This window comes from Brachycentrus maculatus, unplaced genomic scaffold, assembly GCF_059751285.1.
Source record: "Brachycentrus maculatus isolate JH-2025_06_01 unplaced genomic scaffold, ASM5975128v1 h1tg000247l, whole genome shotgun sequence".
NCBI lineage: Eukaryota > Metazoa > Arthropoda > Insecta > Trichoptera > Brachycentridae > Brachycentrus > Brachycentrus maculatus.
Genome location: NW_028280998.1, coordinates 547,879 through 561,334, shown reverse-complemented (window position 1 = coordinate 561,334; position 13,456 = coordinate 547,879). Strand labels below are relative to the sequence as shown.

The following is a 13,456-nucleotide window of genomic DNA, read 5'->3' as shown; positions in this document are numbered from 1 at the left end:
AAAAATAATGTCATATTGATGATCAATAATAGGCAGAATCGTTAACATAAGTGTATAATGTGATCGCTTAAGCCAGCCAAATGCCACGTTATGACAGAACTTACGAGCTCTGATATGCTCAGACTTCCATCTTCTTCCATATAAAAAAACGATACATATTTCATATCAAGTTGAGACACCTATAATATTGATTTGTCATCCGTAGCGTAAAAAAACAATTTACTGATTTAATAAATAATAATAATATTCTTAAAAAAGATTCTCACTTTAAAAAAAAAAAAATTGTCATGTCAGATTTAGATGAGTTTACCGATGCTTACAGGTACAAATCCTTTTATTCCATCCTTTGCTTCTTGGTTGTTGGCTTCATGAAAAACCTTTCCAAGGTTGTCTATTTTCAAGAAATGTGCCTTAGCTGCCTAAGATTGTAGGCAGCTAAGGCACTCTTCAAGAAAAGTGCCTTAGCTGCCTACAATCTTGGAGCGTTCGAGTGACGAGATGAAGCCCGCCAATGTACATATTTTTTTTCTGTACATAAAGTTTAAATAAAATAAAAATAAATACGATACAGTCCGTTGTAGAAGAACAGAAAGTTCGCTGTGTCCAGCGTTCGTTACGCGAGGCATTCGTTATGCGAGGCATCACTCTTTTCAGAAATAGTAACCACTAACCCGATTTGATTGATCCGCTATTTATGTGTAGGAATCGCGAATTCTTTATACCACCTTGAAGTTTGTAGCGGGAAGATAAAATGTTGGATTTTATTAATTTACGTTAACAAGTTGACAATGACATAATCAGAAATTGGATTGCTTCTTAGTATTTGGTATAAATCACAGCAGGCTGTATTGAATCATCATTTTAACCTTTTATTATGTTGATTCGCCGCAGAGAATTACACAACTTTTGGCTATAACCTCTATAATCTTTTGCCATAAATGGTTATTATACATATGTATAATAATCCCTGAGAAGTGTCAGGGACACAGTAGCGGGAGTGGTATGTGTTGCTTCAGTACAGATACCACACTGGGATGGGCTAGAGGCATCGAGAGGCAGGCTTCCGGGAGAGGCTGATGAAGAAATCCAACCTAATCATAATACTGCTTGTGGAGCACATATGGGGACTGGACATGTGGCAGCACTGAAGCTTAATGCTGCGATTACAGCGAGCTGATTTTCTCACATTTTCTCACATTGATTTTCTCTGGTTTCTATTCCATATGTGGTAATTGGCCTTACACATGTCTTGTGTATTCTTATTTTGCTATCAATATTCATGCGCTTATACTCCCAGATTTTTTCTCCGTCTGGCACCCCGATATTGCAGCCGGTTTATTGACCTGTCGTAGAGTCTCATCATAGAGGTTGCCAGTGCTACCGAAATCATCTTCTAATCCTACTTATTATATACTAAATTACAAATTTATTTACTGATATATGATCTTTTAAAAACATTATTATAAGTGAGATGAGAGCTCTCCGATCTATAACCGGAAACACGTTGCTCGACCGCGTAAGAAACACCGATATCCGGTGCATGTATAAGTAAGACGGAAGATATCGTAAGGTGGAGACGACAACAAAGGCGACACTAGAATGAGCATGTAAAAAGAATGTCAGAAGACAGACTTTCACGTACCGCCCTTCAAGGTAACCCTGAAGGACGTAGACCCCCAGGCAGACCCTTGAAAAGGTGGAGAGATAGAGCTGGGAGTTAACATCCCAACAGGCGGCGGCACTGACAGGTCCTATGGATCTATAGAAAGAAGAAGAAGAAAAATAAGTACTTATATAATTTATATTTGAAGCATTAACTTTGTGATTTTCCATTTTACAATTAAAATGTAACTTTGTTTTTAAATCACCATAAATATTATATTACAACTTAATTATAATATCTACCGGTTCCGAAGCTTACCGCTTCTTTATCAAGACTGATTAATACTATATAAATCAGTCTTGATAATGAAGCGGTTAGCTTCAAAACCGGTAGACATTATAGTTACGTCATATTAAAATATTTAAAGTGATTTTAAAACAAAGTTATAATGAGTAATAATATATTATAAATGTTATTTTGTGATTGAATAAAACATATTTTGGCACATAGATCGACAGTGCAACACACCTGACTGAATCATTTCCCCTCTTCTCTCATTTGACAATTGGTTTAGTTGAACGACTCCAAATCCTAAGCTCTGGAGACAGCTGCTGATGAAAGAAAAAGAGCACTATACTTGCCTTCTCACTCATTGTCATTGAAGACACGTGACAACATATTATTTCGAAAATCACAAATAAATTCAGACAAAAGTAAATTAAACAAATATTATTGTAGTGAGTTAGTTATTTTACGTACTGGGCGACGCCTGAAATATGATTTTCATTTATTTTAACTCTTATAATTCGACCAGTTACTAAACCACAGGTCGGAAGTCATGTAAATACCATATTCTTCATCATCTTCAAAATGCAATGCCTCCGTTAGTAGGTACAGTCTGTTTACAGTTACCTCTAGTTTTTTATTATTATTTATTTGGCAGTATAAATAAAAAAAAACTAGAGGTAAAATCGCTGGGAACATTTTAAAAAATTATTTATTTGGCAGTATAAATAATATAAAAAAAACTCTAGGTAAAAAAATGTCATTATTATTTATTTGGCAGTATAAATAATAAAAAAAACTAGAGGTAAAATCGCTGGGAACATTTTAAAAAATTATTTATTTGGCAGTATAAATAATATAAAAAAAACTCTAGGTAAAAAAAATGTCAACATTTGTAATATAATTTATTTGGCGGTATAAATAATTAATAAAAGTGATTTTTACACTCTTATATTTATTCTATATTACCCTGGACTGGTGCCTGAAGCGGAGGGCTGAACACCTTTCGTTCATGTGTTTAGGATCAAGATAACACTGCGTTTATATGATGCAGTGCCCTATGCACCATTGGGTGTAGAAGAACAAATGCCAAATGTATAAATAAATATACTGCTATTTTAATTATTAATAGAGAATGGTGTACCACCACTGGTGACTGGAGATTCTCGCGGCCTGTAAGTGGGCTATGAGGAAAACCTCTCGATAAATGCGCCTCCCCTCTCCTATCCACTACCCCCCCTTCCCGCACTTCCTGGTACAGCGGAACCAGATCTGCACATGACACTAGCGAGCGTGTAGCCTACTAGAGCACTGAACCTCACACACTCTCACGCGCGCGTACCACGCGACGGCCGCATGGACGGGTTGATAGATGAACTAACCCTTAACCCAGATTCTCAGCCACCAAACGCCAGCCATTGACGTAATCATATGAGAGAAAGGGTTAATAATAAACAAGACTGGGTATTTACAGGGCTCATATATATATATATATATATATATATATATATATATATATATATATATATATATATATATATATATATATATATATATATATATATATATATATATATATATATATATATATATATATATATATATATATATATATATATATATATGTATATATATATATATATATATATATATATATATATATATATATATATATATATATATATAATAATAATAAAACCCTTATCCGCACCCCAATGGTGCATAGGGCACTGCGTCATATAAACGCAGTGTTAACTTGATCGTTTCCACATGAAGGAAAGGTGATCAGCCCTTCGCTTCAGGTACCAGTCCAGGGTAATATTGAATGTATATATATATATATATATATATATATATATATATATATTATATATATATATATATATATATATATATATATATATATATATATATATATATATATATATATATATATAAAACCCTTATCCGCACCCCAATGGTGCATAGGGCACTGCGTCATATAAACGCAGTGTTAACTTGATCGTTTACACATGAAGGAAATGTGATCAGCCCTCGGCTTCAGGTACCAGTCCAGGGTAATATTGAATAAATATGACAGTGAAAAAATCACTAATATCACATAATTCATATGTCACTTCGTGTGTAAGTTTTCGGCAGTATCTTTGGTGGGTTTGAGTAAGATTTTTACTTAGCAGAAACTTTCATTCATTGAAGTGAAATCTTAACGGTGAAAATACATAGTAAATTTTAAAATATATGAACAGTCTAAAGAAAATACAGGAACAATTATTAATATGGTGAAATTAAGGCTGAGTTCTAAAATTCAGAACGCGAACGGCCGTGCTAGGGGTCGGACGTATTTTACGCGCATTTTTTTTAGAATATACATTGGATTTAGATTTTTTAGAATATATATTTAAAAAAATATTTAAATAATTTTTTTAAACTTCTTACCTTTCAACAACTCTTATTCAACTATTATTTTCAAAATATTCTTATTTCGAAGAAAAACTAATTTTTACAATACTCAAACGGTATTTTAAGCAAAAAATTCAATCACGTCAGATTTAACCTGGGTTTAAAGAAAATTAAGTTATTTATCGTATATTTGACCTTAATGGAGCCAAAAAATTGTCTCCTAAAAGAATAATTTTTATGCAAATATTTGTACATACTCAATATATTAATGTTGAAAATATAGCTGAAATCATTGCAATAAAATTGGATGCGACACAAAATAAAAACAAAAGTAAATAAATATTAGTCATCGCACACACGTAGTCATGTGTAAATCCATCAATTAGACAAGACTCACGAATAAATTAGTAGAATGTAATGACCGCACATATTCTATGGAGATTGTTTAGCACGAAACTGCATTGCGGTCATCTAAAACAACATTCAAATTTCCCGGAAAAGGCCTCGGGCTTTCCCACCGCGCGAGACCAATACTAATGTTCCCCCCTTCACTCTATACGCCACTCTCTGCAGTCTCTTCCCGGGAGATCACACAGGTGTGTAGAATACACTCATTCACTCATTCATAACACCGCGTCACGACTTGCCTTTCGCGTTAATATTCTCACCAAACCCCGAAAAAAATAGGTTAAAAAGCTACAATAAGGTTAGTGTTTGTTTCTCTGCTGAAATATGTTTAGTCGGCGTATTATATAGGCGCCGGAGGCCGGACTAGAAGGAAATAATAATAGTTAGCAGCTGTCGATGAGGCTCGAGGAGCAGGTGCCTACCGCGAGCGTCCAGTACAGTCACACTAGCCGTGAGCTCCTTACGCTGTCCAATACGCAATGCCTATAAAAAAAAAACGTATCGTTTATGGACCATGGAGTAAAACGAGACTCGTGACTCGTATATGACGAGGTGCCGCGTAAAAGAGCGAAGAGAATACGCGGATGTTCGGTGTTCGGAAGCTCTCGAAGAATGAATCATATCTAGGTACTCGATATAGCGGAGGAAGTGATACGGGCAGAACGCACTCCTCTCCGGACGGTGATTAACTGTCTCTCGCGGCTCCGTCACTACCTCACCGCGAGGGATGAATCAGCCGCCGAGAGCCGAGTCGGTCGGCCATCAGGCAGTCGCGAAGCGATCAAGCGGCAGCGCGGTCATGTCGAGGCACTCGTCCCGCTACTGAGGGCCACACGGGCGGCAGCCATGGCAGGATGGAAGGCCGGGCCAGTCCTTGGGAGGGCGAGGAGGAGGAGCTGATGCTGCTCCGGGGCGTCTGGGGGGCCGGCGGGGCCCCCGCCCTGTTGCCGTCGCTCACGGGGCAGGACATCTTCGGGGACCGCCAGGACGTCTTCGGGGACCGCCAGGACGTCCTCGGGGACCATCTGGACGTCCTCGGAGACCGTCAGGACGTCTTCGGGGATCATCGAGACGTCTTCAGGGACCATCGGGACGTCTTGGGGGATCGGCAGGACCCGGAGACCTCCGAGCAGTGTTTCGGGAACATGAGCGCGTACTGTGATATGGACTTGGCCAGTGATAGTGTCAGATACTCGAGTGCTTCGGAGGCGTGTCCGCCGGCGTACCGGCGCAGCGTGTCCTCGCAGGAGACGCCGAGTCCGGGGGCGCCCAGCGCCGCCTCGTCCGGCTGCAGCCGGGAGCCGCCGGAGCCGCGGGCGGGCCCCTCGGGCTCCGGGGCCGCGGAAGAAGACGCGGACGATTCGAGTGGGAGCAGCTCGGACGAGGAAGAAGAGACCGCAGGAGAAAAGGTCATGGTGCCTACAGGTCAGTTCAATAAATTAAATTTATTATTTATCATAATTCTCTTACACCAAAGTTTTTTTGCAGATTAGGTGTTTGTTTCATTCATCTATTTGGCAATCGCTTTGTGGTGATGTCTATCCATTTTCAATTTTCAATTAAAACATATTAATTATTTTTTAATGTGCCCTCGGTACGGGAAAACTCAGTGAGGGCACATAATCGTAATCTGTAATCTGTAATTATGCATATGATGATATTAAATAAATAAATTAATCGTTACGATGCGGAATGCATCGCAACACGTGTCACAATAAATTTTAAGAGCCTATTTTATTTTTCGATTAAAATTTAACTTAATAATTGTTTGTTTTTTGATTTTTGTAATAACGAACAAACAATATAATATTAATATTATTGATTTTAATTATAATCTACTGATAATTTCACAAAAGTTTTTTTATAAAAAAATGATATGACTGGTAGTAATTTACGAAAATTGGGCTATGTAAATCAATAAAAATATTTTGAATTGCAAATATCTTGGAAATTATAAATGAAAAAAATTAGAGATTTTTTGATAATTTTTCCGATTTGAGTATTCGGTGACAAAAAGCTCTTATTATGAAAGATATATTTGTTTGAATGAAGTACTTGTTGTTTAATATGATATTTATTTTGGGTGACAAAGCTTAATTTATTACGTAAAAAATAACATAATTCATAATTTTAGTGTGTGTTAATAAAATTGGTACGTTATATTAAATGGTATCTTTAAAAAAAATTATAACAACCAAAATAAGTTCCGACGGACAAGTGTCAAAATCAAATAACTGAGGTATGCATTTGCTGAAAGGGAGATATTTAAATTCATAACATTTTTTTGGGTTGGATACACACATTTTCGAAAACTTTTTAAATATATACTCTTTTGTTTTTTATTGTTTTTTTTAATCTGTCATTTACACAGCTCATTATAATAAAACTTACATAAACATCAATTTATTTTGTTAATTTTTGAAATGTATACATAAAGAGATAATTATTGCCAATATTTTGATTGAATTCAAATAATTGATTCAGTTCTTATTAATTATATACGCAAATAATTAGTAAATATCTTACCTCTAAATGAGCCTGAAATCTAACTACAGCTTATGTGACATTGCTAATCATATTCCTATTTCATCTCCAACTTTATGGTAAAAGTTTAATAGCCTATACCTACTTGTGAGTGGGTTTACTATTTATGATTGAATTTACTATAGTTTCATGTAATTATAAGTGAAAATTACTGAATTTAACTCTTGAAGAATTCCTGAAAAAGCCCGGAGAGAATAAAGAGTAAAAAATTATTACTGAAAATTCCCGAAATCTTGAAAAATTGATTTCAGGATCTGATGACCTTATTTTTACATCACGATACCAAAATGTCCCGACGGGCCTCGGGGTAATATGGAAATTAATAGTTTACAATGAAAATTTGTCAAATTAGTGCTACTGCTGCGCCGATTTAAAAAAATATATATGAGAAACAGCTTTGTGATATTTTTATAATTATTTTTAAGTCTTTTCAATAAGCTATTATGTTTCATGGATATAAATTAATTTATCTCTTATTTAAATTAAATAAAATCCGGTCTGGATAAGCTTCCTTAGATTTGTGCAAGCGAGTCCCGTTTAAGTGTATTAGGTATTCTTTATATTTTTCCATTTTTTTTGCTTTGTGACTTTTTGATTGTTAAAACTGTTAAATGTGTAATTGAAAAGTTACATTTGAAACTCGTAACTGAAATAGATCCTTGAAAATCCACTGGATAAAATTCTAGAATACAAAGTGAAATTTTAATTATTTTTCTATGTATCTACAGTAAAATTTAAAAAAAATATATGGCACATCTGTAAAGTGATCAATTTGCCTGATTGTGACAGGTTGCAAGCCCTATAAATACCCAGCCTTTTTTATTCTTTTTCGTCAGTATTGAGATGTGAAAAATGTTAAACAAATATCCGCTGTGGGTAATTTAGAAGCAAGATCAGCCTGAAATCAACCCCTTTTTATAGATAGGAGTTGTATTTATTAGTTACCTTGCTTATTATGTTTTTATTTCTTCTTGCTAAGAACATGTTATATTTTAATGTGTTGGAAACAGGAAGGATAATCTAGTGTGGGCAATCAGGAACTTCACAGCATTTGCTTATTGCTAGGAGAAAACCACGTAATACAACTCCTTAGGAGAAGCCAGCTTATTGATTGTCGTCAACAGAGCTCTACTGCTTGCCCCAATTAAAATTTCAACGCTGCCATCATTCATAGTTTATAAAACTAAGTAACCAACCCCTACGCCTTCCATTCCACTAGAAAAGGGTTTAGAATTTTGTGTCCTAGCTAGGTTTATAGCCGATTGTTTTTTCCTAGAATTTTCACTCATGAATTACATGAACTTATAGTAACTTTAAGCATAAAGAGTAACTCCAGTCACGAGTAGGCATAGGCTATAAAAAGTTGAAACCTTAGTAGGGTCACGATAAGCGTTGTTACAGCCGTAGCTAGATTTCTGATTTACTTGGATAGGTATTTTTAAAAAAATGGTAAATTAAAAAAAATTAAACTTCATGTACAGAAAATAAATAAGTACCTACATTGGTGGGGTTATTGTAATATCTTGAACAAACCAAAAACAGGCTAGTAATATTGATCAAAACGTTTGATACCATATATAGCTTTTTGCAATAAGAGGGTAGATAGTGCTTGAACATTTAAAAAAACATAAATTACATATTGATGATAATAAGGAAGGCAAAAGAAAAATGGAGTTTAGGGAAGGAGGCAGAGGGAAAAACTAAGGGAGGAGGTTTGATGGATAGTTAGGATTCTTATGATAAATAGTTTTTTTTACGACATTTTGAGTGTGTCCAAATACTTGTTCACAAATCGGGATTATCTCCGATCAGGAGTTATTTTTTATATTATTTTTTGACATCTCAACATAGATTAAGAAGAATATAGAAGTCTGGGCATTTACGGGGCTTACGACCGTCATAAGCTGGTTTAAGTGGGCAATTAAATTTAAATGATCACTTAAACCAACATTGACGGTCGTAAGCCCCGTAAATGCCCAGACTTCTATAACCTTCTCCATCATGTTGAGATGTCAAAAAATAATGCGATAAATAGTTATGTCTCAGACGTTTCTTAAAAGTTAGGTTTACGGTAGCAATGTCTTTCACCATTTTTATCATGTATGATAGTACCTGATGATCCCGGGAACTCGCTCGAAGGTTTAGAGATAATAAACGAGTTCCAGTTCCTTGGATCTCAAATCAGCAATGAAGAAACTTGTGAAGGAGAGATTAGACGTCGTATCGCCATCGCCAAAAGTGCCATGTCTAAGCTAGACAAAATCTGGAAAGACCGGGGTGTGAGTAACAACACCAAGATGAAGCTGTCAGGAGCTTTTCTCTATGCTGCGGAAACATGGACCATAAAAGCAGCAGACAGGAGACAAATTGATGTCTTCGAAAAGTGGTGTTGGAGGCGCATGCTCCGAATTCCATAAACAGCTAGACGCACCAATGAGTCCATTCGCCAGGAACTACGCTTGGATGGCTTGTCTCTGGCCAATATCTGTACCCGACGGATTCTCCAGTTCTTTGGACACGTTGCGCGTGGCAACGAGGATAGCCTGGAACGACTAGTTGTGATCGGTAGCCTGGAGGGAAAGAGAGGGAGAGGAAGATCCCCCACACGATGGACCGATCAAATTAAGGCAGCAGCAGGCACCTCAGTAGTTGGAGCGCTACGTGCAGCGCAGTCAAGGGATAACTGGAGAAGAGTCATTGCTTGAGAGTCATTGAGAAGAGTCAACCCTCAGCAATGAGGAATAAGACGGAGAAGAAGAATAGTACCTGAAATCCACCATTGTAATCTCTCTGTTCCAGATCCTCGCGAGTGGGACGCGGCGCACGTGCGCTCGTGGGTGCGCTGGGCGGCGCGCCAGTGGGCGCTGCAGCCGCGCCCGCGCGCGCGCCGCTTCCCCACGGGCGGCGCGCTGCTGGCGCTGCGCGGGCCCGCCCTGCGGCGCGCCGCGCGCTCCGGGCGCGCCGCCCGCCTGCTGCGCCGCCATCTCGCGCTGCTGCGCCTGGCCGCCACGGGCGCGCCGCCCTCCGACACGGACGACGACGAGGAGGACCAGCCCGCTGCCGGCGACAAGGGTGAGTCCGCCCTTCCTATTATCCCACTCGTCTCTCTCAGCGCGGAAGTTTTTTTTTTAGGAAAACCAAAAGCTACATGACAGTAAACAAAAAAATTGACACAAAACCAGTTACAGGTTTTCACAAATATATCGCTGATTCCTTTCAAGAACGTCATAAATAAAAAAAACTTGATTTTTTTGGAGAACGTTTTTATAGTTTGAAAATATAATACAATGTATTAAAAAATATTTATTTAAAGCCACATATTGAACTTTTTACTGTACAACAGATCTTTTTAGGTAAAACCTAAAGGTTTTTTTCTCAATTTGAAAAATATTTAGTATATTTAAAAAAATAATTAAACAATACCTTTTCTTCAAAATGCAAAAACAACACTTTCTGTCCTGTAGCGAGTAAATAATAAATTAAAATTATGCCACTTTTGCTGGGATATAGTACATTTTCTAGGCATTCCGAAAACATGCACAACTGAAAATTGTCGATTTTCGATTTCTGACATTCTTGAAAGGAGTGAGCGATATACATGGTAAATAACAAACATTCATTTACAAACAAACACACTCACACACATACGCTCATATGGACGCACTACACACAGATAAAAAGATATTTAAAAAACAACAGTTTTTACCGAAATGGCAGCGCCATCTGTTGAAAGTACGCCATCAAAGTGGACACCATGCTTCTTGACAACAGCGGTCACCTAGCATTTTCAATGTTTCGCTTGCAGTGTTGCTTCAAAGATTTGAAGTATTTAATTGTTTGAAATTAAACATATTAGCAATTAATCCGTTCTCTTTCCTTCATTTCCATTTAATTACACTGAGCCTCAGCACTGCATGACTAAGAACAGGTGGTAGATAAATATTTAAACTTGCTTCAGCGGGCTTTGATCTCAGTTTTTGCAAAATAATATGTTTTGTAAAACATAAAATTTAATGTTTGATTTAAAAAAAGGGCATATGTTCAGAATAATTAAACAAGGCACGTGGCTTAAATTGGATAGTATTAACATAAATCCTTTAAGCAATTTTATATGTTTAAAGTGTATAATTACAGTGGGAAAATTTGATTTAATTAAGGTAGGTACAGGGTGGCGCAAAATTAATCACCCTATAGGAAGATGTTATACTTTTGCAAACGGCGTCGTACGTGAATAACATTTGAAATTTGTGAACTAGACAGCAGCAGTATACGAAAAATTGATAAAAGGGGCACAGACTTGTATCAACACTGGCGGCAGCCACTTGACGGATATCATATTTTCCACTCCTCAGTAGTAAAACGGAAAAAAGTAATTCATCAACAAAACTGGATGATTTATTTTGTGCCAACCTGAATCTGTTTGTATGCTGCAGCTGTCTAGTTCACAAACGTCAAATATGATTGAAAAATTGTCGTAAGAGACACCGTTTGCAACCATTTTGACATCTTCCGATAGGATGATAATTTTGCGCCATCTTTTATCAACCTAGTATATTTTACCTAGTTAAGTATTATACACGATTATGATTGACGTATGACGCAATTTGAACTTTTTTTAAAATGCTTCCGATAGGGTGATTATTTTTGCGCCACCTTGTGTTACCAATGTTAAGTATATTTTATTTGATTTAATTTGAAAATTTTACAGTACAGGTACATACATTCATTTACAACAATGAGTAACAAAGAAAAACAGATATTTGTAACATTCCATTTACAAAATTTCACATATCGCTCACTCCTTTCAACAACGTCATATATCAAAAAACTTGATTTTTCAACAGATTGTTTTTAATGTTTAAAAATATAATGCAGTGTATTAAAAATTAATATCAAGCCACTTTTTGAACTTATTTACTGTGCAACAGATCGGCTGTCCAAACTCAAAACACAGTAAGGGACATTTTTTTTGTCGTACGTTTTTTTGCATTTTTGGACTAAGTAGATTGTACCTAGTCGAAAAATGCAAAAAAAACGTCCTACAAAAAAAATGTCCCTTACTGTGTTTTAAGTTTGGACAGCCGAGGTCTTTTTAGGTAAAACCTGTTTTTCCTCCACTGGAAAAATATTAAGTATATTTAAGAAAAATAATTAAACAATACCTTTTCTTCAAAATGCAAAAACAACACCTTCTGCCCTGTAGCGGGTAAATATTAAGTTAAAAATATGCCGCTTTTTGCTGGGATATAGTAAATTTTCTGAGCATTCCGAAAACATGCATAACTAAAAATTGACGATTTTTGATATATGACGTTGTTGAAAGGAGTGAGCGACATGTCGTTAAATATAAATACTTGGAAAAGGGGCGGGAGGAAGAAAAAGGGGAAATGGGAAAGATCAAAGCTCACAAGACAAATAATGTTAAAATTGGGACACACCACGATATAAATATCGACAATGACAATGTCGAGTAGAACATCAAAATTCCCATATTTATCGTTGATCAATTTTGATGAACGATAAATATAGGAGCCTTGTTTAGAGTTTGTTCTACTCGTGGGAAGCGCTAAGGTGTCGGTTGTCCTGGTGATTTGACCTGGTACTCTAAAACTTATACCTAGTAAAGTATTATACATGATTACAGTGGCGGTACTTCCCAAAGCCCGCTTGCCTAAAAACTCGCTTGCCTAAAAACTCCAAATAAAAATGACTAAAGCTAGACCAAATGATTAAAAATATTTAATTAATGTGTGACTGTTTTTAAATTATCGTGCGCTCATATGATTATTAAACACTATGCATGCCATTATATGGTGATGGTACTTATTGGTAATGGTTGATATCTGAGGAAGGTATTTTATTATAGTGAACATTTTCTTTGTTTAAAGGTGATGGCTATACCTTACAAAAGTTACATGTATGCATATTTTTACAATGATTACAATACATTGTTTATATTTATAATACTTTCTGGGTGCTTACTATACTGGGAATGATATGAGGTGAAGAAATTATAGGTACATCATTTATTCACGTATGTGAAAATAAAGGGTTTGCCTTACTGGTAAACCCTAGGCACGCCACTGCATGATTATCATTGACGTATGACACTATTTGAATTTTTTTAAACATCTTTCGATAGTGTGATTTATTTTGCGCCACCTTGTATTACCAATATTAAGGATATTTTACCTAGTAAAGTATTACACAATCGGG

At 36.3% G+C, this 13,456-nt stretch overlaps 1 protein-coding gene across 1 annotated transcript in view; it reads left to right on the top strand.

Annotated features, from left to right (window-relative positions):
• Positions 1 to 5,128: 5,128 nt before the first annotated feature.
• LOC148306167 (uncharacterized) overlaps positions 5,129 to 13,456 on the top strand; it is a 43,076-nt gene continuing 34,748 nt past the window's right edge. Inside the window, exons 1-2 of the mRNA XM_088265512.1 lie at positions 5,129 to 6,121; positions 10,040 to 10,312. Coding sequence (XP_088121638.1) covers positions 5,551 to 6,121; positions 10,040 to 10,312 — 844 coding nt within the window. The 5' untranslated portion in view covers positions 5,129 to 5,550. The remainder of the gene's footprint in view (positions 6,122 to 10,039; positions 10,313 to 13,456) is intronic.